This window comes from Melospiza georgiana, chromosome 2 (assembly GCF_028018845.1).
Source record: "Melospiza georgiana isolate bMelGeo1 chromosome 2, bMelGeo1.pri, whole genome shotgun sequence".
NCBI lineage: Eukaryota > Metazoa > Chordata > Aves > Passeriformes > Passerellidae > Melospiza > Melospiza georgiana.
This window is the reverse complement of record NC_080431.1, coordinates 120,663,253-120,686,289: the sequence shown is the minus strand read 5'-3', so window position 1 is coordinate 120,686,289 and position 23,037 is coordinate 120,663,253. Positions and strand designations below refer to the sequence as shown.

Here is a 23,037-nt window from a genome sequence, read left to right as displayed (position 1 = left end):
TGGGCACCACACGTTGCTGTGGGTGGTGATTGGTGCAAGGCAGCGCCACATCAATCCAACCCCACCCTCAGTCCTGGACACCCCCTGTGAGTCCCAGCCCCCCAGTCACTCCAGCCCTTCGCCCCCAGCTCTCCCCATTCCCTGCCCTGTACCCCAGCAGCTGGTTCCATACCAAAGGTTTATTGGCTTGCCAGAGGCCATTCTGGGGCCAGAGGGAAGTGGCCAGTGAAGCGCGAAGCGGGGGCAGTGCTGGGCACCACAGGTGGCCTCTCCTGGGCTGCCCTTGCCCCCCAGCCTTGGGGGGCTGAGTCCTGGGTCAGGCTTTGCCCAGCGAGGGGGACAGGGGGCCCCACAGCCCCGTCCCCCCGCAGCAGGGCCAGGCCACGCGCGTGCCCCGGGCTGGGGGGGCTGCCCCGGGTGGGGGGCCGGGGCCTGCAGAGCTCCAGCGCAGGCAGTGCCATCTGTACCGTGTGTCCGTGGCTGGCTCAGGGTGAGGGGTGTCCTCTGCTCCCCCTGACTCTGGGGCTAAAGGCACTTGGGGTGGCGGGGGGCGCAAGGCAGCACTGGAGGGAGCAGGCGCCTCCTCCCTACTTCTCCTGCATCTTCTCCAGGATGGGCACGATCATGTCGAACTTGGGGCGCTTGGCCGGGTCCTCGTTCATGCAGATCTTCATCAGTTTGCAGATGTGGGGGGAGATGCCGGGGGGGATGGTGGGACGCAGCCCCTCCAGTGCTACCTGCAGGCCAGAGGAGGAGCCAGAGTCGGGGCTGGGACCCTGTCCCCACAGGCAGGGACACCTTCTACCTGCCCAGGTGCTTCACACCCCCTCCAACCTGGCCTAAACACTCACAGGGATGGAGCAGCCCGAGTTCTCTGTGCCAGGGCCTCACCACCCTCAGTGGCCAGAACTGCTCCCCTAACTGACCCAAATGAGTTCCTCTGCTGCTGTCCCCGCACGCCCTCACCTTCATGCCGATCTCCATGTTGGACAGGTCAGCGAAGGGCACCTCACGTGTCACCAGCTCCCACAGCAGCACAGCAAAGCTCCACATGTCAGCCGAGCGCCGGTTGATCTCCTCTGGCTTCTTCTGCAGGGCTGGGGATGGCTGGGGGCTGAGTGGGGCTGGGGGCTCGGGGGGCGCGGGGGGGCTGGGAACGGGGCACTCACCTTCGGGAGCCACCCAGGCCGGGGCGTACATCCGCCCCGGGCACTGGAAGGAGAACTTGACGTCGGCCATGCTGATGCGTGCCGTCATGTCCTCGTCGATCTGGGGACAGCAGCAGGGGGTCAGCAGGAGCCCCCCATGCCCCCAGAGCCCCCGGCTGGGCGAGGGGCTGCGCTCGCTCACCATGACGCTGCGGCTGTTGAGGTGGTGCCGCGGGATGAGGGGCTCCAGCGTGTGCAGGAAGGCCATGCCCCGCGCGATGTCGAAGGCGAACTTCACCGCCTGCATCTGGTCCACCACAAAATCTGGGAACAGAGGGGACGGGGTCAACCCACCCCAAGTCCAGCCAGGGCTGTGGCTGGAGAGGCTGCCCCCAAACACGCCATCCCCCAGCACTTACTGGTTCCCTCGTGCAGGACGTTGTACAGGGAGCCGTAGGGCATCCAGTGGCTGATGACAATGGGGTGGGGAGCTGGAGGGGCCTGGCAGGCACCCAGCACCGGCAGCACGTTGGGGTGGGAAAAGATCCTGCAAGAGAAGTGGCAGCCCTAAGAACAGGAAGGGGCTCCCTGCATCCCCTCATTGCCCTCTGCCTTCCCCCAGAGCCTCCCAGCCCTTGGCCACCACCCTGGAGCGTTCCTGGCCCCACAGAGCTGGGTATGCCTGCCCCATACTCTGGCAGCTGCTGCTGGCCCCGAGAAGGTGCCCTGGCCAGGGGCTGGTGGGGATCCCAGCACATTCCGGGCTGGCTCCAGGCACGAGCAGCGCTCACCGCAGTTTTGGGTACTCCTCGTTGAAGTCCCGGCTCTTCCGCGTCGTCCAGTCCCGGATCCTCAGCATCTTGATTACGATGTCATTGCCCTGCCAGCGCCCCTTCCACAGCTGGGGGAGGAGCAGACACGGGCACTGAAAGGGCTGCAGAGGCCCCAGCATGCCCAGGCCCCCATGTGGAGCCCACGGGACCAAGGGTGCACAATGAGAAAGGAGCCCCTTGAGCTGGGGACGAGCTCCCTCCCTGCAGCTGGCCGTGGCACTGCAGAACGGCTGTGCCCAGCAGGGCCAGGACACGCCGGGGCTGAGAGGGACCCACCTCTCCCGACTGGTTCTCGTTCAGTTTGTGGCTCAGGCTCAGCTGTTTGAAGTCAATCCCAGCGAGTTTGTTCAGGGTCCCATTCCCTGCAGTGGAAGGGGGATGATGCCTCTGGCTGCTGGATCCAGGAGGCAGTGCCAGCAGGGCACAGGGGACCCCTGGCACCCCCAAAGGGACCCCCAGTCCTTACTGGGCCGGGTGCGGGTTGTGCCCTTCCAGAACGTGTCCTTGTAGGGGATCTTGGTGAGGCTCTGGCCCAGCTTCTCAGCACGCTCTGCAGAGGGAGCAGGAGGAGGAGGGTGGCACCCCGAGCCTGCTGTGGCTGGCTGGAGGCTGTGTCAGCTGTGGGGTCCTGAGACCCTCGTACCTTTCAGGATCTCACGCAGTGGTGTCTTGGCCTTGTCTGTGGGCGTCTCACCATATTTGTTAGCAATGCTGACCAGGGCCCCGCTGCCCACCAGGTCCTGTGGGAGCAGGCAGCAAGGACTGTGGTTTGTGATGGCCCCTCAGTGCCCCTTCCTCCTGCCCGGGCTCCCACTCACCTCAGCCACCTGCTCGTGTCCCCAGAAGCAGGCATAGTGCAGCGGCGTGTTCCCGTGCTCGTTCACTGCATTGATGTCTGCCTTGAACTGCATCAGCTGGGGACACGGGACAGCCCCTGTGAGCCCAGGACAGCCCCGTCCCTGTGCCTTGCCCTGGGGGATGCAGGGGCAGCACACTGGGCACTGCAGGGAGGGGGCTGAGCTGACGCGGGGCTCGGAGGGATTTGCAGGATTTGCGAGGAGCGGGGAGCTCAGGGGTGCTCCTGGCAGTGACCAGGGCAGCGAGGCCCACGAGGCTGGCGTGGGGGGCTGCTCGGGGCTGGGTCGGGGCAGGTGCTGGCGCGGGGGCCGGTACCTTCTGCACGATGTCGCGGTGGCCGTGGCTGGCGGCCAGGTGCAGCGGCGTGTCGTCGCCGCGGTTCATGACGTTGATGCGGGCCCCGCGCATGATGAGCATGTCCACCACGTTGGAGCGGCCCTCGCGGCACGCCCAGTGCAGGGGGCTGAACCCATGGTCGTCCCTGCAGGGCGCGGGGGCTCTGCTCAGCTGAGGCCCCCTGTAGCCCCGGGCATCCCTGGCATCATTCTCACAACACCAGCGGCAGGGCCAAGGGACCGGGCCGAGCATCCATCCCGCTCCCACCCCCACCAGGGCCCCACCAGCCCAGGCCAAATCCTGTCTCCTCCAAGGCTGAATCACAGCTGGATCCTGTCCCCATCCCCCCACTCCATGACCAAGTAAGGGAGGAGGTGGCAGCCAGGCCTTAAATGGAGATCAGGAACTGGCAGAGGGGCTGCTGCAGCCCCGGCTCCCCTCCAGCCCAGCTCCCCCCAGTCCCAGCCCCCTGGCACAGCAGACCCCATTTGTCCCCACCATGGCCCTGCAGGCAGGGGCTGCCCAGCACAGAACAGTTCCTTGGGCACTTCTGTGGGTCTGGGAGAGCTCCACGTGCCTGGGACCCCCAGGAGGGGCAGCGAGGCCTGACCAAGGGAGGCCATTTGTCTGGAGTGTGTCTGGAATGCCAGGGCCGTGGCCTGGCTGCGGTCAGGGTGCAGGGTCACCCTGCGCCAGCTCACACACTGCAGGCAGATGCTCCGAGCCCCAAGCCTGGCCCAAACGTGCTCCTGAATGGCTGTGAGCACACACTGGACCCCACAGTGCTGTGAGACCCCTCAAACGCGCCGTGGGGAGCAGAGCCCCGGGCACGCAGAGCGGCCCCCACAACTCCCAGCCCAGCTGTGTGCCCACACGTGTGCCACAGTGCTCCCCAGAGAGGGCACGGGGACATGAGGACAAGGTCAGGGGACACAGCCGCCGCCACAGGGACGGGGGAGGCAGCCCCAGCGCAGCTGATCCCGGCCGGGCCCTGAGGAAGTGGCCAGAGGATGTTTGGCCTCGTGCCTCAGCGATGCGGTAACTTCCTGCAGCGGGGAGGAGCTGCGTCCTGCCATCTGCCCCTGCCTTTCCATGGGGAAACCAGCGCCCAGCAGAGCCCCCAGCCCCACTCACCCCTGGTTGAGGTCGTTCTCGGTGTTGTCCAGCCACAGCCGCACGGCCACCGCGTTGCCCTCCCGGCACTGCGTGAAGATGTCGTCCATGGCAGCTGCGGGGGGACGTGGGTGAGGACAAGGGGACAGACCCCGATGGCCCTCGGCAGGAAGGGCCCTGGAACAGCAGGTACAGGAGCCTCCTGCCCGTCCCTGTCCCTGTCCCTGTCCCTGCAGCTCTCCAGGAAGCCGCAGCAGGCTGAGGTCAGGGCTGGAGCCAGACCCGCAGCCCAAGGGGAACATCCCGGGTGCCTCCAGCGGGGCCGTGGCCACCCACAGGAAGCCAGGCTGGCACCCCCGGGCTTATCAGCAGGCACAGCCAGCCCCGGTGCCCACAGCTCGGGGGCAGTGAGGCTGGGGAGCTCAGCACCCTCAAGATGGGACCCCGCAGATCTGTGGGGGAACGGGACTGGGGTAACTCAGCGTCCCTGGCATGGGATCCTGCAGCCCCGTGACCCTCCTGACCCACTTGGCTGGGCCTGGCACAGGCCATGCTCAGAAAGAGAGACCCCAAAGCCTCATGCATGGAGGAGCCCATGGACATGGAACATCCTTGGACACCCCAGCTCAGAGCCAGGCACTGAGCTCCCTCCTGCTGCCCGTGTCCCCGAGCCCCCGGCTGCGCGCGTGGCACCCGCTGTCCAGTGATCTGTGATGCTGAGCAGGGACGCTCAGTGTCTCACAGCGTGGGGACGGTCAGATTGAATATGGCATCCCGACACGCACCCACTGGGGCTCAAACCTGCTGCTGGAGGATGCCCTGGACCTGCTGCCCACCCAGACACACAGGGCCCCCACCAGCTGCCAGCACCGCCAGCTGTCCCCCAGGACCCTGCCTGCACCCCTTGCCCCAGGCAGCTCCGAGAGGGGGACGCAGAACCCGGATTTTTGCCAGGGTCTCGTACACCCCAGCATGGCCCCAGCACAGCCACAGCAGCACTGGCCCTGTCCCTGTCCCGGCACCAGAACACCCACACTCCCGGATGAGATTTATCCCCGCCCATTTGGGGGCACCCCATGAAAAGGGGTCCCCAGGACATGCCACACTAGTCCCGGCCCTGTGGGACCTCACCCCGCAGCGATGATACCCCGTGCTGGCCCCACCCTGTCCCCAGCTCGGCCGGGACTGTGCCCACTGTCACCCACCGGCCCCTGCCCAGTCCCGCAGCCCTGCCCGGATGGCCAATGCCTGCCTCGGCCTGCCCAGCGCCCGGGGCAGGGCACGGCATGGGGACACACAGTGCCCGGGGTCACCCCGAACCAGCTGCTGGGGCCCCGCTCTGCCCTGCGGCCACATCGGTCCCTCCTGTGTACCCCAACCCTCCCGTGTACCCCAACCCTCCTGTGTACCCCCAACCCTCCCGTGTACCCCAACCCTCCCCTGTACCCCCAACCCTCTTGTGTACCCCAACCCTCCCGTGTACCCCAACCCTCCTGTGTACCCCCACCTCTCCCCTGCACCCCCTACTCTCCCCTGTACCCCAATGCCTCCCCTTCAGCCCCCAACTCTCCCGTGTACCCCCACCTCTCCCCTGTACCCGCACCTCTCCCCTGTACCCCCAACTCTCCCCTGTACCCCAATCCTTCCCTGCACCCCCAACTCTCCCGTGTACCCCCAACCCTCCGGTGTACCCCCAACCCTCCCCTGTGCCCCCAGTCCTGTACCCCGATCCCTTCCCTGTACCCTCAACTCTCCCGTGCACCCCAACGCTTCCCTGCGCCACTCACCCCTCCCCGGTACCCGGATCCCTTCCCTGCGCCCCCCACCGCTCCCCAGCAGCTCCCGCCCCGGCCCGGCCCTGGCTCCGGCTCCGTCCGGGCTCCGTCCGGCCCTGCCCCCGCTGGGGTGGCCCGCAGCCGCCCTCGCGGCCTCCCGAACCTGTCCCGCCGGGCGCGGGCGCCGTCCCGCCGTTACCGGCTGCGTGTCCCGGCGGCTCCGCAGGGCGGCGGCTGCGGCGGGCGCGGGGGCGGGCGGGGGCTCCGCCCGAGAGCGCGCCCTCTGCCGGCCGGAACCCGCCCCGGCGGCTGCTCCGCCACACGGCACGGGCGGGGCGGGGCGGGCAGCGCGGGCGGGCGGGCTGCGGTCTGGGCGCGGGGCGTGCCGAGTGGCCGGGGGCGCGGCTCCCGGCCGGGGCGGGGCGGGCCGCCCGTGGCACCGCCCGTGCAGCCCCCGGCCCCGCCCGGTCCTCCGGGCCGCGAGGAGGGGCTGTGCCCGCCGCGGGAGCACGTGCGTGCCGGTACCGAGCGAGGCTCCCCGCTCCATGTTCGCGGAGCAGGGCTGGGACGATGCAGCGGAGCCGCTGCCCCGGAGGGCCCGGGCCGGCCGGTAAGGGGGCGGAGCTGGGGCGGCGGGCCGGGCTGGTCCCGGGCGCGGGGACGTTACCGGGCCCCGCTGTGCGCAGGACCCCCGGGAAGAGGCGGCTGCCCGGGGCCGCTCGGGACGGCGAGGCGGCGCGGAAGCGGCCCCGGAAGCGGAAGAAGGCCGGCGGGTCGCGGGCCGCGGCGGGGGAGCTCCCGGCCGGTCCCGACGAGCCCCGGCAGGCTGGGCAGCGGCCGGACACAGGTACCGGGACGGCCCCGGGGCCCGGCGGCAGCGGGGAGCCGCCTCCGCGCCCGGGGCCCCTCTCGATGCCCGCAGACGGCGCGGCTGAGCCGGCGGAGGAGCGCGGGGAGCCGGCGGGACTGAGCCGCCGGCAGCGGCGGAACCGGCAGAAGCGGCTGCGGCAGCAGGAGCCGTCGGCGGCACCGGACGGGGAGCGGGGCTCCGGGCCGGGCCCCCCGGAGCCGCCGGGTCCCGCCGAGGCTCCGCCGGAGCCGCGCTCGGGCCGCGCGGCCGCGCTCCGTGCGCGGATGGAGGAGCGGCTGCTCGGCGCCCGGTTCCGCTACCTGAACCAGCAGCTCTACACCGGCAGCAGCCGGGACGCGGCGCGGCTCTTCCGCGACGACCCCGCCGCTTTCCACCTCTACCACCGCGGCTTCGAGCGGCAGGTGCGGCGCTGGCCCGAGCGCCCGGTGCAGCGCATCGTGCGCTACCTGCGCCGCCGGTGAGCGGGGCCTGGCGGCAACGTGGACCGGGGACCGGGAGCGGGGCCGGGGGCTGAACGGAGAGCCGGGGGGCGGTGGAGCCCGGGAGCGATCGGGGGACCGGGAGCGATCGGGGGACCAGGAGCGGTGGGAACCAGGAGCGGTGGGGACCGGGAGCGGTGGGAACCAGGAGCGGTGGGGACCGGGAGCAGCGGGGCCAAGGCGCCGTCCCGGCCGCTCTGAGCCCGCCGTCCCCGTCCCAGCCCCGCATCGCTGGTGGTGGCGGATTTCGGCTGCGGGGACTGCACGCTGGCCGCCAGCGTCAAGAACCAGGTGCACTGCTTCGACCTGGTGCCGCTGAGCCCGCGGGTCACCGTCTGTGACATGGCCAAGGTACGGGGCAGCCCCGCGGCGGGGAGGGCGGGCACGGGGACCGCGACCCCGAGGGTCCCGTGGGGCAGGGGAAGCGCCGGTGTGCCTGCTCAAAAGCTGGGCCTGTGCCTGGGGCACGGCTGAATCCGCGAGCCTGGGCAGTCCGGGCCGCGTCCCTGCCCCACCAACGCCGCCATCCTCCTCCTCCTGCTCCCGGGGGTGTGCAGGGCGGCTTCCAGGCCCAGTCATCCTCCTCCTCCTCCGGGGCTGTCCCGGCGTGGGCAGGTGCCGCTGGCGGCTGAGGCGGTGGACGTGGCCGTGTTCTGCCTGGCGCTGATGGGCACCAACCTGCAGGAGATCCTGGCAGAGGCCAACCGTGTGCTCAAGCCCGGGTAGGCAGAGAGAGCTGCTGGGGCAGTGGGGGATTGGGGCAGGGCTGCTGAGCAGCGTCCTGGCGATGCCTAGACACCTGCTCAGAGCTCCGGTGACCGCAGGGGGACCCTGCTGGTGGCCGAGGTGGCCAGCCGCTTCGAGGACACCCGTGCCTTCCTGAGGGCCATGACACAGCTGGGCTTCAAGACCGTCTCCAAGGTGTGTGCCATGGGCTGGGCACTGGGAGCACCAGGAGCCAGGGGGCCCGGGGAAGGGGTCCCTGGAGGGGGGGGGGGGTACTGAGGCCGGCCTGGTGTGGAGCATACCAGGGGTTGTGAAAGGAAGATGGAGGTGGGAGGGATTGGTGCATGGGGGACCGCAGGTGGGAGAACGGGGGGATGTGTGCGCACAGGGGTGGAGTCCTGGGGGAAGGCTTTGAGGTCCTGGGAACTGTGGGGACACACTGTGGCAGATTGGGATGCAGATTGGATGGGGTCCCAGGGCTGGGGAGGGGATGAGGGGGGCCTGGAGCACACTGGGACTGCAGTGCAGGGCCTAGAGGTGGGCGTGTAGCCCAGGAGGGGCTTGGGGTCCCGGGGCCTGGAGGAATTGTGGCGTGGGGTTGGTGATGGGTGTGTTGGGCGTCAAGAGGAGTATGCCAGGGGCTGGGGCACTCAGGCCGGACAAGGGCTTTGGAGCCAGGCTCTGGGCACCGTGGGGGTCTGGAAGGAGGCAGGGGGGACCCGGGGTTCTCTGAGGCGGCGTTGAGTGGTGCCGGAGGGCTGGGGGTTCCGGGGCTGTGGTGATGATGGGGGCTCCGGGCTGCCGGTAACAGCCGGGTGTCCCCGCGCCCCCAGGACCTCTCCAGTTCCTATTTCTACGTGTTGGAGTTCACCAAGACGGGCCCGGCGCGGCCCGGCCCCGCTCCCGGGCTGCGCCTGCGGCCGTGTCTGTACAAGCGCCGGTGACGGGAGCGCCACCGGGGGGCGGGGCCGCGCCGGGATGGGGCGGGGCCACGGCGGCTGGCCCCGCCCCCGCGCGCAATCACCAATAAAGCCGCTGCTTCCTCACAGCTACGCCTGCGCGTGTGGGGGGCGGGGCCACGCCTGCGCGGTGCGGTCGGGCCTGCGCGGCGGCAGCGCCCGGTACCGGGATGTCGGGGCCGGGCCCCGCCGGGGCCAAGCTCGACATCAACCGCGCCGGCGTGGCCGAGCTGGAGGGTGCCCTCAGCGGCATCGGCCGCCGCCGTGCCCGCGGTATCGTCCGCAAGAGAGAGGTGCGCGGGGGGGAGCGGCGGGGACGGCGCCCCGCGCTGAGCTACCCGGGCCGGGACGCCGAGGCGGGGGTGGCCGTGGCGGTGTCGGTCCCGGGGCGGGGGCCGCAGGAGGAGTGCGGGGGCGACAGCGCTGTTTCCGTGCTGGTAGCCGGGCCGGGTGGGGGGCCGGGATCGCCCGGGGGGCCGGGCGAGCGCAGCCGCCCCCGGTGCTGCCGGGTCCCGACAGCGCCCCGAGCCGAGCGGGGAACCGGGGGAACGGGACCGGCCCCGCGCCCCGACGGCTTCCGAGCGCCGTCAGCCGCGATGGCGGGGCGCGACCCTGCGGGCAGCGGTGCCCCGGCCGGGGCAGAGGGAGCGGCACCGCGGGCCCAGCCCGGCGGGCGCGGCGGCGGCGGGGCAGCCGTGCCCTGGTGCCACTGGGATGGGCAGCGCCGCGGCCGGGCGAGGCAGAGCTGGCACCGCTTGGCGTGTCTGGGGCTCGGAGGGGAGGTGGAGGGGTGGATGTCCGAGTGCTGTGGGCACGTACGCTCGGGAACGCCGGGAGGCGGGAGGGCAGGAACCGTGACACAACGGGAGGGTGGTCCCGGCAGGGCCTGTCCGGGCGGTGCTGTTACTGCAGCCCTTTGTGCGGAGCAGCAGCAGCACCGTCGCAAGAGCCGTGCCTGGTCAGCGGGGCCCGGCGGGCCCTTCCCGGGCGGCGCTGCTTGTCTGTCGAGCCCTGCCCCAGGACGGCCCGGCCCGCCGGTTCCGCCCCTGGCGGGCGCTCCGAGAGCCGTGCCGGGTGACGGAGGCTGCTGATCGCCGGTCGAGGCCGGGCAGTGCCCGGGGTCCCGCGGCACCGTGGGTGCCTCACGTGTGTGCATCTTCACGTGTGCAGCTGTTCCCCTGGCCTGGAGCTGCAGCCTCGCTGCCCATGCTGCTCATCTGGGCGCGCAGTGCTCCTGCCCCGGCCGGCAGCTTTGGGCTGCTGCCCGCCTTCCACAGCACTGTGACTCTTCCCCGCGGGGCCGCTGGGGCAGGGGGCTCTGGGAGCAGGAGGGATTCTGTTCTGGGTAGGGCTGACTTCCCTCCGCGCAGGAGCTGAAGGGCTTCACTTGCTTGGATGACCTGCTGCACGTCAAGGGCATCACCACACGCATCCTAGAGCTCAACAGCCAGCGCATGACGTGCCGGCGCTGCCCCGGCCCCGAGGGGCCCCCGCGGGCCAGCGCCGCTCCCCTGGGGGACAGCGAGGAGCGCAGGGCAGCTGCGGCACAGGTGGGTGCAGAGGGGTTCCTGCTGCCGGCTGTGGGGATGAGGGAGGAGGTCTGGCTCCGGGGGGGCTCAGGGGAAGAAGCTCGTGGCGAGCCGACAGAGAGAGCTGCACCTGGAGGATTGTGGAGGAGCTCGTGGGTGTGGGTGCCCTGCAGCCCCCACAGTGCTGTTGGGTGGAGCCCCTGTGCTGCAGGGCTGTGGCTCCCTCTGGCAGCCATCCTGCAGCACTCCCAGCCCTTGTCCTGCTTCTGGTCTCCAGCAGGAGACTGGGGGTCCCTCCAAGGCTGCTGCAGCTCAGCCCTGCTCCCTGCCTTTTCCCTGCTCAGGTGGTGGCTGAGGAGGAGGAGGAGGCGCCAGGGCCTTGGGAGCTGGAGCACCCCTGGAAGGGTACCCCCAGGTCTGGAGCAGACCCTGATGGGTCTGGGGGGCGGGGACCACAGGAGCCCCCCAGGTCCACCCGGGAGGAGGAGGAGGAAGAAGAGGAGGAGGAGGAGGAAGGGAGCTGCTGCAGCGAGGAGGGGGAAGACAGCAGCAACGTCTACCTGTACTACACGCTGGGAGAGCGCTGGATCGACTACCTGCAGCGCACGGGGGACGGGGGGCTGCTGCGGCACCTGCGCCCCAAGGTGCGGGGCTCCCTGGGGCCTGGCTGCTGGGGCTGGTGAGGGAGATGCTGCCCCTGGCCCCGTGCAGACCCTGCCCTGCACGGGGGTCCTTAGTTGCTGTAGGGACCCTGGAGGGAGAAAGCAGGAGCAGGTGGGGGTCTGCCCCATAGCTCTGAGCAAGGGGCCTGCAGGGGTCGGTTCTGGTGGGTGGCCTGTAGGGGTCTGCAAGGATCAGCTGTGGGCAGGGGGTCTGTGGGGGTCTGCCTGGGTTTCTCCAGCCACTCCAACCTGCTGTGTCCCACAGATGAAGCGGAAGTCAGAGAATGGGCCGGATGGCCGGGCCCTGTCCCCCGGGAAGAAGCTGTGCAAGGGCTCTGACTATGGCAGGTGAGGGGTAGGGGGGCTCTGAGTGCAGCTGAAGGGGTCCTGTGTGCTGGGGCAGCACATGGCTCCTGCTGCCCTCCCCAGGAGGATGGTGGAGCCACTTGGGTTGAGCAGGGGTTGGCCCAGGGAGATGCAGCCCTGACCAGTTGCCTGTCTGCTGAACAGGCTGGGCTGAATGTCTGGGCAAGGGGTCAGCAGGGTGGGAGCAAGGAGAAGGGGTCAGTGGGGTGGAGCTGCCACTGGCAGGAGCCAGTTCAAGAGCCTCTGGAGCACTGTGGCCCAGAGCAGTGCTCTGGCCTCAGCTGTGCCTGTGTTTCTCCCAGGACGCTGGGTCCCTGCACACCCAGCCCCACCACCACCTTTGGGGACCTGCGCAATGCCAAGGTGGGGCACGCCCGGCGCCGGCACATCCCCCCGGTGGCCCCCCCACCTGAGCTACAGGACTGGCTCCGCACCTTCCAGGTACGGTCACCTGCTTGCTCCAGCAGCCTGGGTACGATGGGCAGGGCTTGGGCCTACAGTGGATTTTGGGTGGTTTTGTTTGTGTGAGGAAGCACAGAGGAGGTTTCAGCCGTGGCCAGGTGTGGTGTCGCCTGTCACACAGCACCTGTGACCCACCAAAGTGCCAGCTGCCTCAGGCTCTGGCCTGGGACAGGAGGCCTGGCTGCCAGGGCTGTGGCTGGGCTAGCTGGGGACACAGAGCCGGGGTCACTGGGGGTCCCCCTGCAGCGCTGGAGCGGCCCTGAGAAGCTGCTGGCCCTGGATGAGCTCATCGACCGCTGCGAGCCGGCGCAGATCAAGTACATGATGCAGGTCATCGAGCCCCAGTTCCAGCGGGACTTCATCTCCCTGCTGCCCAAGGAGGTGAGTGAAGCCTGGGGACCAGGGCCTGGCCTGACATCCCCCCTGGTGCCCCCTCTGTGACCCTCATCCCCCCACAGCTGGCCCTGTACGTCCTGTCTTTCCTGGAGCCGCGGGACCTGCTCCGTGCCGCCCAGACGTGCCGCTACTGGAGGGTGCTGGCCGAGGACAACCTGCTCTGGAGGGAGAAGTGCCGTGAGGAGGGTGAGGGTCCTCCCGCCTGGGGGCTGGGGGCCGCCCCGGGCCTGACCCAGGTGAGGCAGCGCCGTGTCGTCCCTGCAGGGATCGAGGAGCCCCTGCACCTGCGGAAGCGGCGCCTGCTCAGCCCCGGCTTCATGTACAGCCCCTGGAAATTCGCCTTCCTGCGCCAGCACCGCATCGACATGAACTGGCGCAGCGGGGAGCTGCGGCCCCCCAAGGTGGGTCTGGCTGTCCCTGGGGACAGCTCCGGGGAGCTGCGTGTCCCAGCTGGGTCCGGGTGTCCCTGGGGACAGGCTGTGGGGAGCTGTGGTCCCCAAGGTGAGCCATGGAGAATTGAGGGGCTGGTGGGTTCCCTTTGGGGACAGAGCATAGGTCACTGGTATGGGGAAGCTGGTACAGGATCTGCCATGGGGATCAGATCTGGCTTGCTCAGAGCAGTGAGGGCAGCAGAAATGAGGTCCCCTGGGCCTGGAGAAGTGGGTCCCTTCCTTTGCCCCTCTCCAAGGCCCATGCAGGGCTGCAGCCAGCCCCAGCACCCAGGGAAGGTGCGGTGTCACAGGGTTTAACTGTGTTCTGTGCAGGCTCCCAGGACGCTGGTAGGTCCCTCCCGCCTCTGGGCAGAGTCCCTGCCACCCCTTCTCTTGCTGCTGGGTTCTTGAGCCCCCACTCCTTGTTCTCCTGTAACCCCTGCCCCTGAGCAGCTGCCAGACACACCACACGCCCCAGCTCTGCTGCCTTGCACTGCTCACTGTGCTGGGGGGTCCTGCTGGCTGGAGGGGCCACGCTGCCCCCCACACACTCGTGTACTCGCACAGGTGCTGAAGGGCCACGATGACCATGTGATCACCTGCCTGCAGTTCTGTGGGAATCGCATAGTGAGCGGCTCTGATGACAACACGCTCAAAGTGTGGTCAGCTGTCACAGGGGAGGTGAGTGTCACTGTCACCAGGGCAGTGAGTGTGGCATTGTCACAGTGCCACGGGGCTTTGGGGCAGGGACCCTCTGCCTGTGCTGGGCACAGGTGGGGTTACACCCTGGCTCCTGGGGTCACTTTGGGCCCTTTGTGACAAGGACACGGGGTTGTGCTGCTCCTCTGTGCTGTTTCAGGGGCGGGGAGCTGTGAGAGGCTCACCTGTCCCTCGTGTCCTGTTCCCCACAGTGCGTGCAGACGCTGGTGGGCCACACTGGGGGGGTTTGGTCCTCCCAGATGAGGGACAGCATTGTCATCAGCGGCTCCACGGACCGCACGCTGAAGGTGTGGAACGCGGACAGCGGCGAGTGCGTGCACACCCTGTACGGGCACACCTCCACCGTGCGCTGCATGCACCTGCACGGCAACAGGTACGGCAGGGGCCGTGGGTGCTCTGCCAGGGCACGGCCCCGGGGCTGGGGCGCTCACCCACGCTGCCCCGGCAGCTGGGCCCACGCGTGCCCTCGCCTGCAGGGTGGTGAGCGGCTCCCGGGACGCCACGCTGCGGCTCTGGGACATCGAGACGGGGCAGTGCCTGCACGTGCTGATGGGCCACGTGGCGGCCGTGCGCTGCGTCCAGTACGACGGCAACAAGGTGGTCAGCGGTGCCTACGACTACACGGTCAAGGTGTGGGACCCCGAGAGCGAGAGCTGCACCCACACGCTGCAGGGGCACACCAACCGTGTCTACTCGCTGCAGGTACGGCCCCGTGTGCATCCCCTCCTGCTGCTCCCCCTCCAGCTGCCCTGCCCTCCCTGCTCCCTCAGGTACAACCCTGCAGGTACAACCTCGCAGGTACAACCTGCCCTGCTCCCTCAGGTACAACCCTGCAGGTACAGCCCTGTGTGCATCCCCTCCAGCTGCCCTGCCCTCCCTGCTCCCTCAGGTACATCCCTCCAGCTGTAGAGGTACATCCTGCCCTCCCTGCTCCCTCAGGTACAACCTGCCTTCCTGCTGCCTTGCCCTATCGCTCCCCTGCCTTCCAGTCATGGGCACAAGCTGTGCCAGAGGTCCCACGTGTGCTGTAGGGACCAACAGGCTGTACCTGTGTCATGCAAGGCCCCATGAGATTTGCAGGGATATGTGTGCCCTGTTTGTGTGCTGTGGGGACAGTCTCTGCCCCCCTGACCCCACTCCCCACACACACAGGCTGTGGACACAAACACTCCTCCGTGCCCCTTCCCTGGAGCATTTCCACAGTCCAAAAAGCCGAGAGGTGTGTGAGCCTGTCTCATCTGCTGAACTAGGGTCTCTGCTGATACTGGGGGGGTGCTCTATCCCAAACCAGGGGATCCAGAGCTGTGGGCTGCACCCCAAAGCAGGGACACTCCTGTCCTTGGTCCTGAGCTGGACCCCTTCCCTCTGGCAGTTTGATGGGACACACATCGTGAGCGGGTCCCTGGACACTTCAATCCGCGTGTGGGATGTGGAGAGTGGGAACTGCCTGCACACGCTCATGGGGCACCAGTCCCTCACCAGCGGCATGGAGCTGCGCGACAACATCCTCGTGTCCGGCAACGCCGACTCCACCGTCAAGATCTGGGACATCAAGACGGGGCAGTGCCTGCAGACGCTGCAGGGTGAGAGGGCACTCCTCACCCTCGGGGGCCGCGCGGCTGGGCTGGGGCAGCTCTCTCTCTCCCTTGGGGCTGGCCTGGCTCTAAGCTGCCAGCTGTGTGTCCCTGGGGAGCCAGGGCTGGCTGGCTCTGAGGTGCCCTGTCACCCAGCAGCGGCTGTGACGCTCACGGGTGCCTCCCCCTAGGTCCCAGCAAGCACCAGAGTGCCGTCACCTGCCTGCAGTTCAGCTCCAAGTTCGTGGTGACCAGCTCGGACGACGGCACGGTGAAGCTGTGGGACCTGAAGACGGGGGAGTTCGTGCGGAACCTGGTGGCGCTGGAGAGCGGCGGCTCCGGGGGCGTGGTGTGGCGCATCCGCGCCTCCAACACCAAGCTGGTGTGCGCCGTAGGCAGCCGCAACGGCACCGAGGAGACCAAGCTGCTGGTGCTGGACTTTGACGTGGACCTCAAGTGACCCCGGCCAGCCCGGGGGTCCCGCGGGAGGGGTGGCCCCGGCGCAGGCGCTGGCCCCCGCGGGCAGGACAGAGGGAGCCCGGCCCGGCCCTTATTTATATGCGCGGGAGTGCCGGCCGGGCCGCAGGAGCATGTTTTGTACACGAATATATCACTTTATTTCTGTACTGGGGCTACTGCTTACCTGCCCCAAGCCCTGTCCTGGGCCTGCAGCTGCCACCCGCTGCCAGGGGCTGCGGCGGGGAGAGGCCAGGCTCCCCCAGGGGCCAGGCACACACGTGCCCTGAGCTGGTGGGCACGGGCCTGGCAGCTCCTGACACCTACCCCGCACTGCCCTGAGTGCCCGCTCTGCAGTGAGGATGTTCAGGGCCCACAGTGTCCTGGGGCTCCTGCAGGGAGACGTTTGTCTCACGTTTAGGTGCAATTCCTGGGATTCCCAGTTGTGCCATGGGCTCCCCCGAACAGGGAACAGAGGTCAGGTTCTGGTGCCCTCCCCAGGTGTCACACTAAGCCATTACTGTGAAGGTGTTTTATTGGTACTCACAGTCCACTGCCCAGAAATCCACAACCGGGAGGGCTAGGGGGGCCTTCCCCTGTTCCTGTGCCCCCCTCCCTGGTGCCCGGCACAGCCCAGCCACTGCTCGGGGCTCCCGGGGCCCAGCGCAGGTGCTGCTCCGGCCTGGGGCTCCGTGCAGCAGGGATGCAGCCGCTCCGGCCGGTGCGGGCCGGGCTGCCGCCAGTGGCGTCCGACGGCCGCGGGGAGCTGCGGCCAGCTGCTGCTACGTGCCGGCAGCGGGAGCGCCTTCCGCGGGCTCCGCGGGGCCCGGTGCCGGCTCATTGACGGCCGGCGGTGCGGCCGGGCCCGCGGCAGCCGCGTGCTCGGCGGCGCGGCGCTGCAGCAGCGCGGGCACCAGCCCCACGTAGGCGCCCATCAGGCGGTGGTTGGCGCGGACCAGCCTGGCGGCGCAGCTGTCCAGGCACGACTCCTGCGGGGGACAGGGCGTCAGGGGCGGCGGACACCCGGCCTGCGGCCCCGGGCGCCGTGCCCCGCTCACCTCGCGGCCCGTGAGCAGCCGGTAGTTGAGGTTGCAGACGCAGTGGCGGAAGCAGAGCTCGGTCATGCGGTTGTAGACCAGCAGGAAGTCCCGCAGCTGGGGAGCAGGCGCGGGTCACACCGGGCGGACCGGGCCGGGACCCCCGACACCCACCGCGAGTCCCGCAGTGCCCCCCGGCCAGCCCGAGACGCCCGGGTCCCTTCCAGGACCCCGCCGGTTCTCCGGCGCGCCCGACACCTCGAGATCCCACGGCCGGACACGCCACCGCACCCGGGACCTCCCATGAAGGCCTGGCAGGCCACGCCGCCCCCCGCCCCCCGCCCCCGGCCCGAGGCTCACGCTGCGGAGCTGCTGCCGGTGCTCGGCCGCCGGGTCCATCCCGGGCCCGGCCAGGCCCGGTCCCTCCGCGCCCGCGGCACCACACGCCCAACTCCGGCACGTCACTTCCGCCCGGCTCAGCGATGACGCCACTTCCGGGCCCTTGACGCCACTTTCGGCGCGTCCGGGCCGAAGCGGAGCGGGAGCGGCGCGGGGGGGCCCGGCGGGGCCGGGGCGCAGGTGGGGCCGGGCCGGGCCGGGCGGGGTCAGCGCCCGCGGGGCCGGGGGGGCCGGGCGGGACAGCCCCGGCAGCGAGGCCGGCCGCCGCCGCCCGCTCGGGCCGGTTCCGGCTGCAGCGGCCCCCGGGGGTTCCCTCTGAGGTCGGTCCCGTGCCGGGCCCTGCCGTGCATGGCTGCGGGCGGCTCCGTTCCGAGGCTGCCCCCGGAGGCTGCGGGCCTGCGGGGCCGTTCACCGGCGAGGATGGCCCTGGGCGGCGGCGGGCTGTGCCCGCGGGGCCGGACCCTGGAGCCGGGCCGGGCGCCGTGCCCGCCGGGGAGGGGACAGGGCGCGGGTAACGGGCTCTCGGAGCCCGCCCCGGGCCCCGCCTGCTCTGGAATGTGCCCGGACCGGTCCGGGCGCTGCGGCCCCCCCGCGCTCCTGCGGACGTGGCTCCGGGCGCCCTCCTGGCCGGGGCCGTGCTGGGCGCCGCCAGCGCCGCCGTCCGGGGCAGGGTCTGCGGGGATCCCGGCGGGGTTTGTGAGCGGGAGCCCGAGGGGCGGGAGCCCGGCAGGCCTGGGCGCGATGGGGTCGGTGCCTGTGGGATGTGCCGCCCTGCGGGTCCGTTCCGGGAGCAGGGCTGTCCCGAGGGGGCCGGCCGGGCCGGGCAGCGGCTGCAGGAGGCCCTGCCCGGGGGCAGCGGCTGCTCGGCTGCCGGTGCGGGCCCTTCCCTGCGCTGCGGCCTCCCGCTGGCCCTGCACGGCCCCGCGGGTGCTGCCGGCGCCCCGGCCCGGCGGGGGTCCTGGCCCCAGCGCCTCGTCCGTGTCCCTGCAGGCCCTGAGGATGTCGGACGGGATCCTGAGCAAGGCAGCCACCATGGAGATCCCCATCAGCAGCAACGGGGACACCAGCAGCCTGCCCGAGGACGATGGCCTGGAGCAGGTCTGGGGCTCGGGAAGCCCAGGGGTGTGTGGGGCTGTACCAGGTCTCACCCCCCGTGCTCCTGTGCCCCCAGGACCTGCAGCAGGTGATGGTGTCGGGACCCAACCTGAACGAGACCAGCATCGTGTCCGGCGGCTACGGGGGCACAGCCGAGGGCATCATCCCCACGGGCACCATCAAAGGTACTGGGGCTGCCCTGGCAGGGAGCGGGGCCGTCGTGGGACAGAGGGGCTCAGCTCCCCTCAGTGCCCCTGACTCGTGACACAAGGCCTAGCCGGGGTGTCTCCTGGGGGGCTCGGGTTCTGTGCAGGGGCAGCGTGGGGGGCTCTGTACTGAGGCAAAGCAGGGGCTGCTGCCCCAGCTCTGCTCTTCCCGGGCTGGGTGCTCCCCCTATCACAGGGTGGGGTCACTGCTGGGAATTTCCATCCCCTTGGCCAGGACATCCCCGTGGGATTCTGAGTCCCTGCTGTGCTGGAGGATCCTAGGTCTGTCCTGGTCCCTGTGCAGCCATGCCCAGCCATGTCCATCCATGTGCTGGGGATGAGGGAGCAGGCAGGGGGCCCCGAGCCCACACCTCAGTGACCCTTCTTGCTGTGCCAGTGGGGCCAGCTGGGCTCTGCACCCCGGGAGACCTGGCACCACTGTCCTTGTTCCACGCAGACCTCTGCCTGAGGGTCCCCCAGGGCTTGAGGAGGGTCTGCGTGGGCAGAGAGGGCAAGTGCACGTGCGTGTGCTTCCCTGGAGCACCGCCACTGCTGTCCCTGTGGCGCCAGGCCTGCCCAGCCCTTGGGGTCGGGGGTTCCTGCCCCGGGCCGGAGGGGGGTTCCTGGGCTGGGGGTTCCGTCTGCGTGGCTGTGGCCGTGGCTCTGGGTTCCGAGGCTCACGTGCTGCCGTCGCTCTCCCGCTGCCGCCCGCCCGCGCTCTCGTCCCTGTCCGTGCCCCCCTCCGCTCTGCCCCGGCTGCCCCCGTCCCGTGCCCTATGCCCCCCGCTCGGCCCCGCAGCCCCCCCGTTTCCAGGCTCTCTTGTCCACCCTCACCCCCCCCGAGGAGCGCCGGTGCCCCCCAGCGCGCCCGCTGCCCGCAGGATGGCCCGCCCGGCCGCGGCTCCCGCAGGTACGGCCCCGCCCCGCCCCGCCCCGGCCTCCCCGGGGGCGCTGCTGAGAGCCCGTGGCGGCTGTGCCGTGGCCAGAGCCCGGTGCTGATCCATCCCTGTGCTGGGACAGGGAACAGCACTGACGGGCCGGGGCTCAGAGCTGGCTCCTCTGCCCCGAGCCCACCTGAGGCACTGCCACTGCTGCTGGGCACTGTTCCCCCTGTGTCCAGCCTGGTGAGGATGGGGCAGGGCCTGGTGCAAGCCGAAATGGCTGGGCTGGGCTCTGTGCCCCCGTGTGGGACCCTCAGGGGGGCTGGCAGGAGCAGGGTTCTCACCACGATGTCTGTGAGCCAGTGCTGGGCGTGTGCCCAGAGCTGGGCATGGTGCTGTGGAAACAGCAGCTCCAGGACAGGGCTCTGGAGGCTGGGGCTGCCCAGTGCCCGTGGCTGCTGCACTCCTGGAGCTGGTGCCAGGTTCCCATCCCTGTCGCTGTGCCAGGCCCCGGGCTGCACCCACCGCCCCCCGGACCCCCAGCCGGTGGAGAGGAGGTCGTGCGTGGCATTGCCGTGGAGAAGTTTGACATTGTCAAGAAGTGGGGCATCAACACCTACAAGGTGAGGGGTGAGGGGACACCGGCGGGCCTTCCTGCCCCCTCCCACAAGCAGCTGCTCTCAGAGGGGTTTGGGGGTCTCACACATACCTTGGGGCTCCATCTCCCCCTGCTGCAGTTCACCAGCAGCTGCTCTCAGAGGGGTTTAGGGACTCATACTTGCCTTGGGGCCCTGTCCCCCTGCTGCAGTGCACCAAGCAGCTGCTGTCGGAGCGCTTTGGCCGGGGGTCCCGCACGGTGGACCTGGAGCTGGAGACCCAGATCGAGCTGTTGCGGGAGACCAAGCGCAAGTACGAGAGCGTGCTGCACCTGGCACGGGCGCTCACGGCCCACCTCTACAGCCTCGTGCAGACCCAGCACGCCCTGGGCGACGCCTTTGCCGACCTCAGCCAGAAATCCCCCGAGCTCCAGGTGTGCCAGGGCTGGGGGGACACTGCAGTGAGGGCAGGGACTGGCTGTACCTGGGCTGGGGCTTCACCCTGGGCTTGTGGGGGTCAGGGCTTGGGGGCTCACACTTGGACACCAGGGCAGGAACACAACCTGCACAAGAGTGGACGTTGTGCTGGTGCTGGGCAGGGTGGTACTGCATCATGGTTGGCCCTGGTGGTCTCAGGGGGCTTTTCCCCCAGCACCCTCGATGGAGGGGAGTGTGGATGGGATCCGTGGCCCCTCACCGTGCCCCCATCCCTGTGTCCCCAGGAGGAGTTTGGGTACAACGCAGAGACGCAGAAGCTGCTGTGCAAGAACGGGGAGACGCTGCTGGGCGCCGTCAACTTCTTTGTGTCCAGCATCAACACGCTGGTCAACAAGACCATGGAGGACACGCTCATGACAGTGAAGCAGTACGAGACGGCCAGGTGGGCCGGGGCTCGGGGGCTGGGGGCTCCTGGCAGGCCTGGGGGCGGCTCAGTGATGCTGGGGTGCCGTGCAGGCTGGAGTATGACGCCTACCGCACGGACCTGGAGGAGCTGAGCATGGGCCCGCGCGACGCCGGCGCCGTCAGCCGCCTGGACGCCGCCCAGAGCCAGTTCCAGAGCCACAAGGACAAGTACGAGAAGCTGCGGGCGGACGTGGCCATCAAGCTCAAGTTCTTGGAGGAGAACAAGGTGGGTGCAGGGTGGGGATGGGGGGGCAGGAGTGGGAGATGCAAGACAGAGGTGGGATGGGGCAGGAATGGGGCGCATGAGGAGGGGGGGTTTGGGACACAGGAGGATGGGAGGGAAGCGCAGGGATGGGGTCCCTGCAGGGATTTGACAGCCACACTGGATTTGTCACTCAAGGACACGAACTGGGTGGAACGGGCAGTGCAGGGGGGGAGCAGTGGCACTCTGGGGGTCTCAGAGGACTTTCCAACCCCTTCTCTGTGCTGCTGGGGTGGGCTCAGGCCCCCCAGTCATGATCCCTCCCCCCCAGATCAAGGTGATGCACAAGCAACTGCTGCTGTTCCACAACGCCATCTCTGCGTACTTTGCTGGGAACCAGCAGCAGCTTGAGCAGACCCTCAAGCAGTTCAACATCAAGCTCAAGACCCCCGGCGCCGAGAAGCCCTCCTGGCTGGAGGAGCAGTGAGCCCCCGTGCCCCCCGGATGGGATGGAGGAGCACACATGGACCTCAGTTGTGGCAGGGGGCTCGTGGGGGCCACAGCCCAGGCCTGCTCTTGGATGGGGGGGACCCCGGGTGTGGGGAGCTGCCAGAGGGCTGGGTCCCCCCTCATCCCACAGCCCCTCCTCAGGGCAGGGTGCAGCAGCTCCTCGGCACAGACCCCACGCAGCAGACAGCTGGAGCCCCCCTGCCCCTGACACTCCCAAGGGGGCTGGCTGGGCTGCTGCCCCCAGGCACCCCGCTCACCCCGGGGTGAGCCAGGACCTTCCACTGTCCCCCTGTGCTGCCTCCCCGGGGCAGGGTGAGGGTGCGCCCCTCCCAGGCCCACTGCCAGCTCCCCCCAGGCAGCCCCCTGCCCTGTGCACAGCGGAGCTGGGTGGGGGCAGCACTGGCACAGCCAGGCCCCCCTGTGCTGGGGAGGGGCTGTGGGGCTGCCCCTGGCACCCAGGGGGCTCCTGCTCTGCCCGCCAGTGCCAGGGACACCCTGGCCCCCTCCAGGCCGTTCCCAGGCGTTTCCAGCCTGGCTGCTCATGCACTCCTGATTCACAGGGGGCTGCACCCCCAAAGAGCCCCCTGCTTCCCCACCCGGGGCTGCGGTGCCTGGGCTGGGCCGGTGAGGGGGCCCTGTGCCCTGCTGCTCATGGCAGGGGGAGCTGCTGGCCAGGCACGGGTCCCCTGGCACCCCGGGAGAGCACGGGGGGCTCCAGGCAGGGACCAAAGGTCAGTGGAGGCACGGGGTGCGGGCACACGCGTGTCCGTGCGTGTCCGTGTGCGGGCACACGCGTGTCCGTGCGTGTCCGTGTGCGGGCACACGCGTGTCCCGGACTGGGGTGCCTGTGCTGCACACGGGGGGCTGGGGTCCCGGCCAGGGCCCGCCCCCACCCCACGAGGGGCCCCCCGCCTACCCCCGCACTTGGGCACTTTCTCCTGAGACAAAACTGTTGGTTTTTCTTGCTCATTAATTTAACTCATAATTTAATGTCGGGATCCGACTTCCCCCTGCCCCGCCCTGGTGACGGTCTGACCCCCAAGGCCCTGACTTGTGTAAAACCCCAATAAATGGTACAGATCAGTGTGTGCCAAGCCACAGCGGGGCAGGGAGGGGCTGGGGCTGCCAGGGACGGTGGGAGATGGGACACGAGCCCCCCGAGGGTGCGGACCCTGATGGAGCCCTAGGGCAAGGGGGCTGGCTGCTGCTTGTGGGGGCCCAGGCTCGGAGGGGGACTGAGCTGGAGCCCGGGAGAGAGGGAGAGAGGCTCTGGGGGCGAGCAAGGGTGTGGGGGGACCCTGCTCCACCCCTCACTCCAGCCCCATGGCACCAGCATGAACCAGACCAGGTGGGAGTCAATGGATGGGGGGCAGCACAGGGGCAGGCTGGGTGGGATCGGCCTGGGGTCCCTGGCACCATTGCCACTGTCCCACTGGTGTCACTGAGAGCTCGGGAGTCCCACAGGATGGACTCCCCCCGGCCAGGCACTGGGGCCTGTGCCATCGGTGCCCTCC

The 23,037-nt window shown here is 69.8% G+C and overlaps 5 protein-coding genes across 8 annotated transcripts; 3 read left to right on the top strand and 2 right to left on the bottom strand.

Annotated features, from left to right (window-relative positions):
• Nucleotides 1-164: 164 nt before the first annotated feature.
• Nucleotides 165-6,747, bottom strand: ILK (integrin linked kinase). Of its 4 annotated transcripts, none has more exons than XM_058045689.1 (13): nucleotides 6,731-6,747; nucleotides 4,310-4,403; nucleotides 3,155-3,320; nucleotides 2,800-2,895; nucleotides 2,625-2,721; nucleotides 2,448-2,531; nucleotides 2,258-2,343; nucleotides 1,940-2,049; nucleotides 1,568-1,695; nucleotides 1,351-1,472; nucleotides 1,170-1,269; nucleotides 967-1,097; nucleotides 165-737 (listed from the first exon to the last, which is right to left on the bottom strand). In XM_058045689.1, the coding sequence occupies exons 2-13, from the start codon at nucleotides 4,396-4,398 to the stop codon at nucleotides 588-590; spliced, it is 1,359 nt and encodes a 452-aa protein (XP_057901672.1). In that variant the 5' UTR covers nucleotides 4,399-4,403; nucleotides 6,731-6,747; the 3' UTR covers nucleotides 165-587. The 4 variants fall into 4 exon arrangements, with proteins under 4 accessions (XP_057901672.1, XP_057901670.1, XP_057901671.1 ...); XM_058045687.1 differs by lacking the exon at nucleotides 6,731-6,747 and adding an exon at nucleotides 6,263-6,308; XM_058045688.1 differs by lacking the exon at nucleotides 6,731-6,747 and adding an exon at nucleotides 6,227-6,250.
• A 228-nt stretch (nucleotides 6,748-6,975) lies between these two features.
• Nucleotides 6,976-9,101, top strand: RRP8 (ribosomal RNA processing 8). The gene is made up of 5 exons (XM_058045605.1): nucleotides 6,976-7,391; nucleotides 7,635-7,764; nucleotides 8,029-8,135; nucleotides 8,238-8,334; nucleotides 8,973-9,101. The coding sequence occupies exons 1-5, from the start codon at nucleotides 6,976-6,978 to the stop codon at nucleotides 9,081-9,083; spliced, it is 861 nt and encodes a 286-aa protein (XP_057901588.1). The 3' UTR covers nucleotides 9,084-9,101.
• Nucleotides 9,102-9,117: 16 nt separating this feature from the next.
• On the top strand, nucleotides 9,118-15,864 carry LOC131096970 (F-box/WD repeat-containing protein 7-like). Its single transcript, XM_058045604.1, has 14 exons — nucleotides 9,118-9,136; nucleotides 9,189-9,391; nucleotides 10,469-10,648; nucleotides 10,972-11,271; nucleotides 11,555-11,637; nucleotides 11,958-12,096; nucleotides 12,364-12,498; nucleotides 12,576-12,699; nucleotides 12,778-12,914; nucleotides 13,512-13,625; nucleotides 13,856-14,037; nucleotides 14,141-14,366; nucleotides 15,037-15,247; nucleotides 15,430-15,864. The coding sequence occupies exons 1-14, from the start codon at nucleotides 9,118-9,120 to the stop codon at nucleotides 15,696-15,698; spliced, it is 2,322 nt and encodes a 773-aa protein (XP_057901587.1). The 3' UTR covers nucleotides 15,699-15,864.
• Nucleotides 15,865-16,476: 612 nt separating this feature from the next.
• On the bottom strand, nucleotides 16,477-17,205 carry TIMM10B (translocase of inner mitochondrial membrane 10B). The gene is made up of 3 exons (XM_058018304.1): nucleotides 17,092-17,205; nucleotides 16,753-16,848; nucleotides 16,477-16,683 (listed from the first exon to the last, which is right to left on the bottom strand). The coding sequence occupies exons 1-3, from the start codon at nucleotides 17,128-17,130 to the stop codon at nucleotides 16,477-16,479; spliced, it is 342 nt and encodes a 113-aa protein (XP_057874287.1). The 5' UTR covers nucleotides 17,131-17,205.
• Nucleotides 17,206-17,235: 30 nt separating this feature from the next.
• ARFIP2 (ADP ribosylation factor interacting protein 2) lies at nucleotides 17,236-22,289 on the top strand. The gene is made up of 8 exons (XM_058018303.1): nucleotides 17,236-17,310; nucleotides 18,121-18,228; nucleotides 18,302-18,410; nucleotides 19,820-19,935; nucleotides 20,121-20,342; nucleotides 20,631-20,788; nucleotides 20,863-21,037; nucleotides 21,345-22,289. Exons 2-8 carry the CDS (start codon nucleotides 18,130-18,132, stop codon nucleotides 21,498-21,500), a joined length of 1,035 nt encoding a protein of 344 aa, XP_057874286.1. The 5' UTR covers nucleotides 17,236-17,310; nucleotides 18,121-18,129; the 3' UTR covers nucleotides 21,501-22,289.
• The last annotated feature ends 748 nt before the right edge of the window (nucleotides 22,290-23,037 follow it).

Bases quoted from the DNA above. Each gene is read 5' to 3' on its own strand.
- LOC131096970 (XM_058045604.1), top strand. The intron at 11,638-11,957 runs GTGAGGGGTAGG...TGTTTCTCCCAG, and splicing joins AAGGGCTCTGACTATGGCAG to GACGCTGGGTCCCTGCACAC. The intron at 12,499-12,575 runs GTGAGTGAAGCC...ATCCCCCCACAG, and splicing joins TCTCCCTGCTGCCCAAGGAG to CTGGCCCTGTACGTCCTGTC.
- ILK (XM_058045689.1), bottom strand. From the start codon at position 4,398: ATGGACGACATCTTCACGCAGTGCCGGGAGGGCAACGCGGTGGCCGTG. The intron at 2,722-2,799 runs GTGAGTGGGAGC...CTGCTCCCACAG, and splicing joins GACACGAGCAGGTGGCTGAG to GACCTGGTGGGCAGCGGGGC. The intron at 1,473-1,567 runs GTAAGTGCTGGG...CTCTGTTCCCAG, and splicing joins CGTCCTGCACGAGGGAACCA to ATTTTGTGGTGGACCAGATG.
- ARFIP2 (XM_058018303.1), top strand. From the start codon at position 18,130: ATGTCGGACGGGATCCTGAGCAAGGCAGCCACCATGGAGATCCCCATC. The intron at 18,229-18,301 runs GTCTGGGGCTCG...CTGTGCCCCCAG, and splicing joins AGGACGATGGCCTGGAGCAG to GACCTGCAGCAGGTGATGGT. The intron at 20,343-20,630 runs GTGTGCCAGGGC...CTGTGTCCCCAG, and splicing joins AGAAATCCCCCGAGCTCCAG to GAGGAGTTTGGGTACAACGC.
- TIMM10B (XM_058018304.1), bottom strand. From the start codon at position 17,130: ATGGACCCGGCGGCCGAGCACCGGCAGCAGCTCCGCAGC. The intron at 16,849-17,091 runs GTGAGCCTCGGG...CCTGCTCCCCAG, and splicing joins ACCGGCAGCAGCTCCGCAGC to CTGCGGGACTTCCTGCTGGT. The intron at 16,684-16,752 runs GTGAGCGGGGCA...TGTCCCCCGCAG, and splicing joins GGCTGCTCACGGGCCGCGAG to GAGTCGTGCCTGGACAGCTG.
- RRP8 (XM_058045605.1), top strand. From the start codon at position 6,976: ATGCCCGCAGACGGCGCGGCTGAGCCGGCGGAGGAGCGCGGGGAGCCG. The intron at 7,392-7,634 runs GTGAGCGGGGCC...TCCCCGTCCCAG, and splicing joins GTGCGCTACCTGCGCCGCCG to CCCCGCATCGCTGGTGGTGG. The intron at 8,136-8,237 runs GTAGGCAGAGAG...CGGTGACCGCAG, and splicing joins AACCGTGTGCTCAAGCCCGG to GGGGACCCTGCTGGTGGCCG.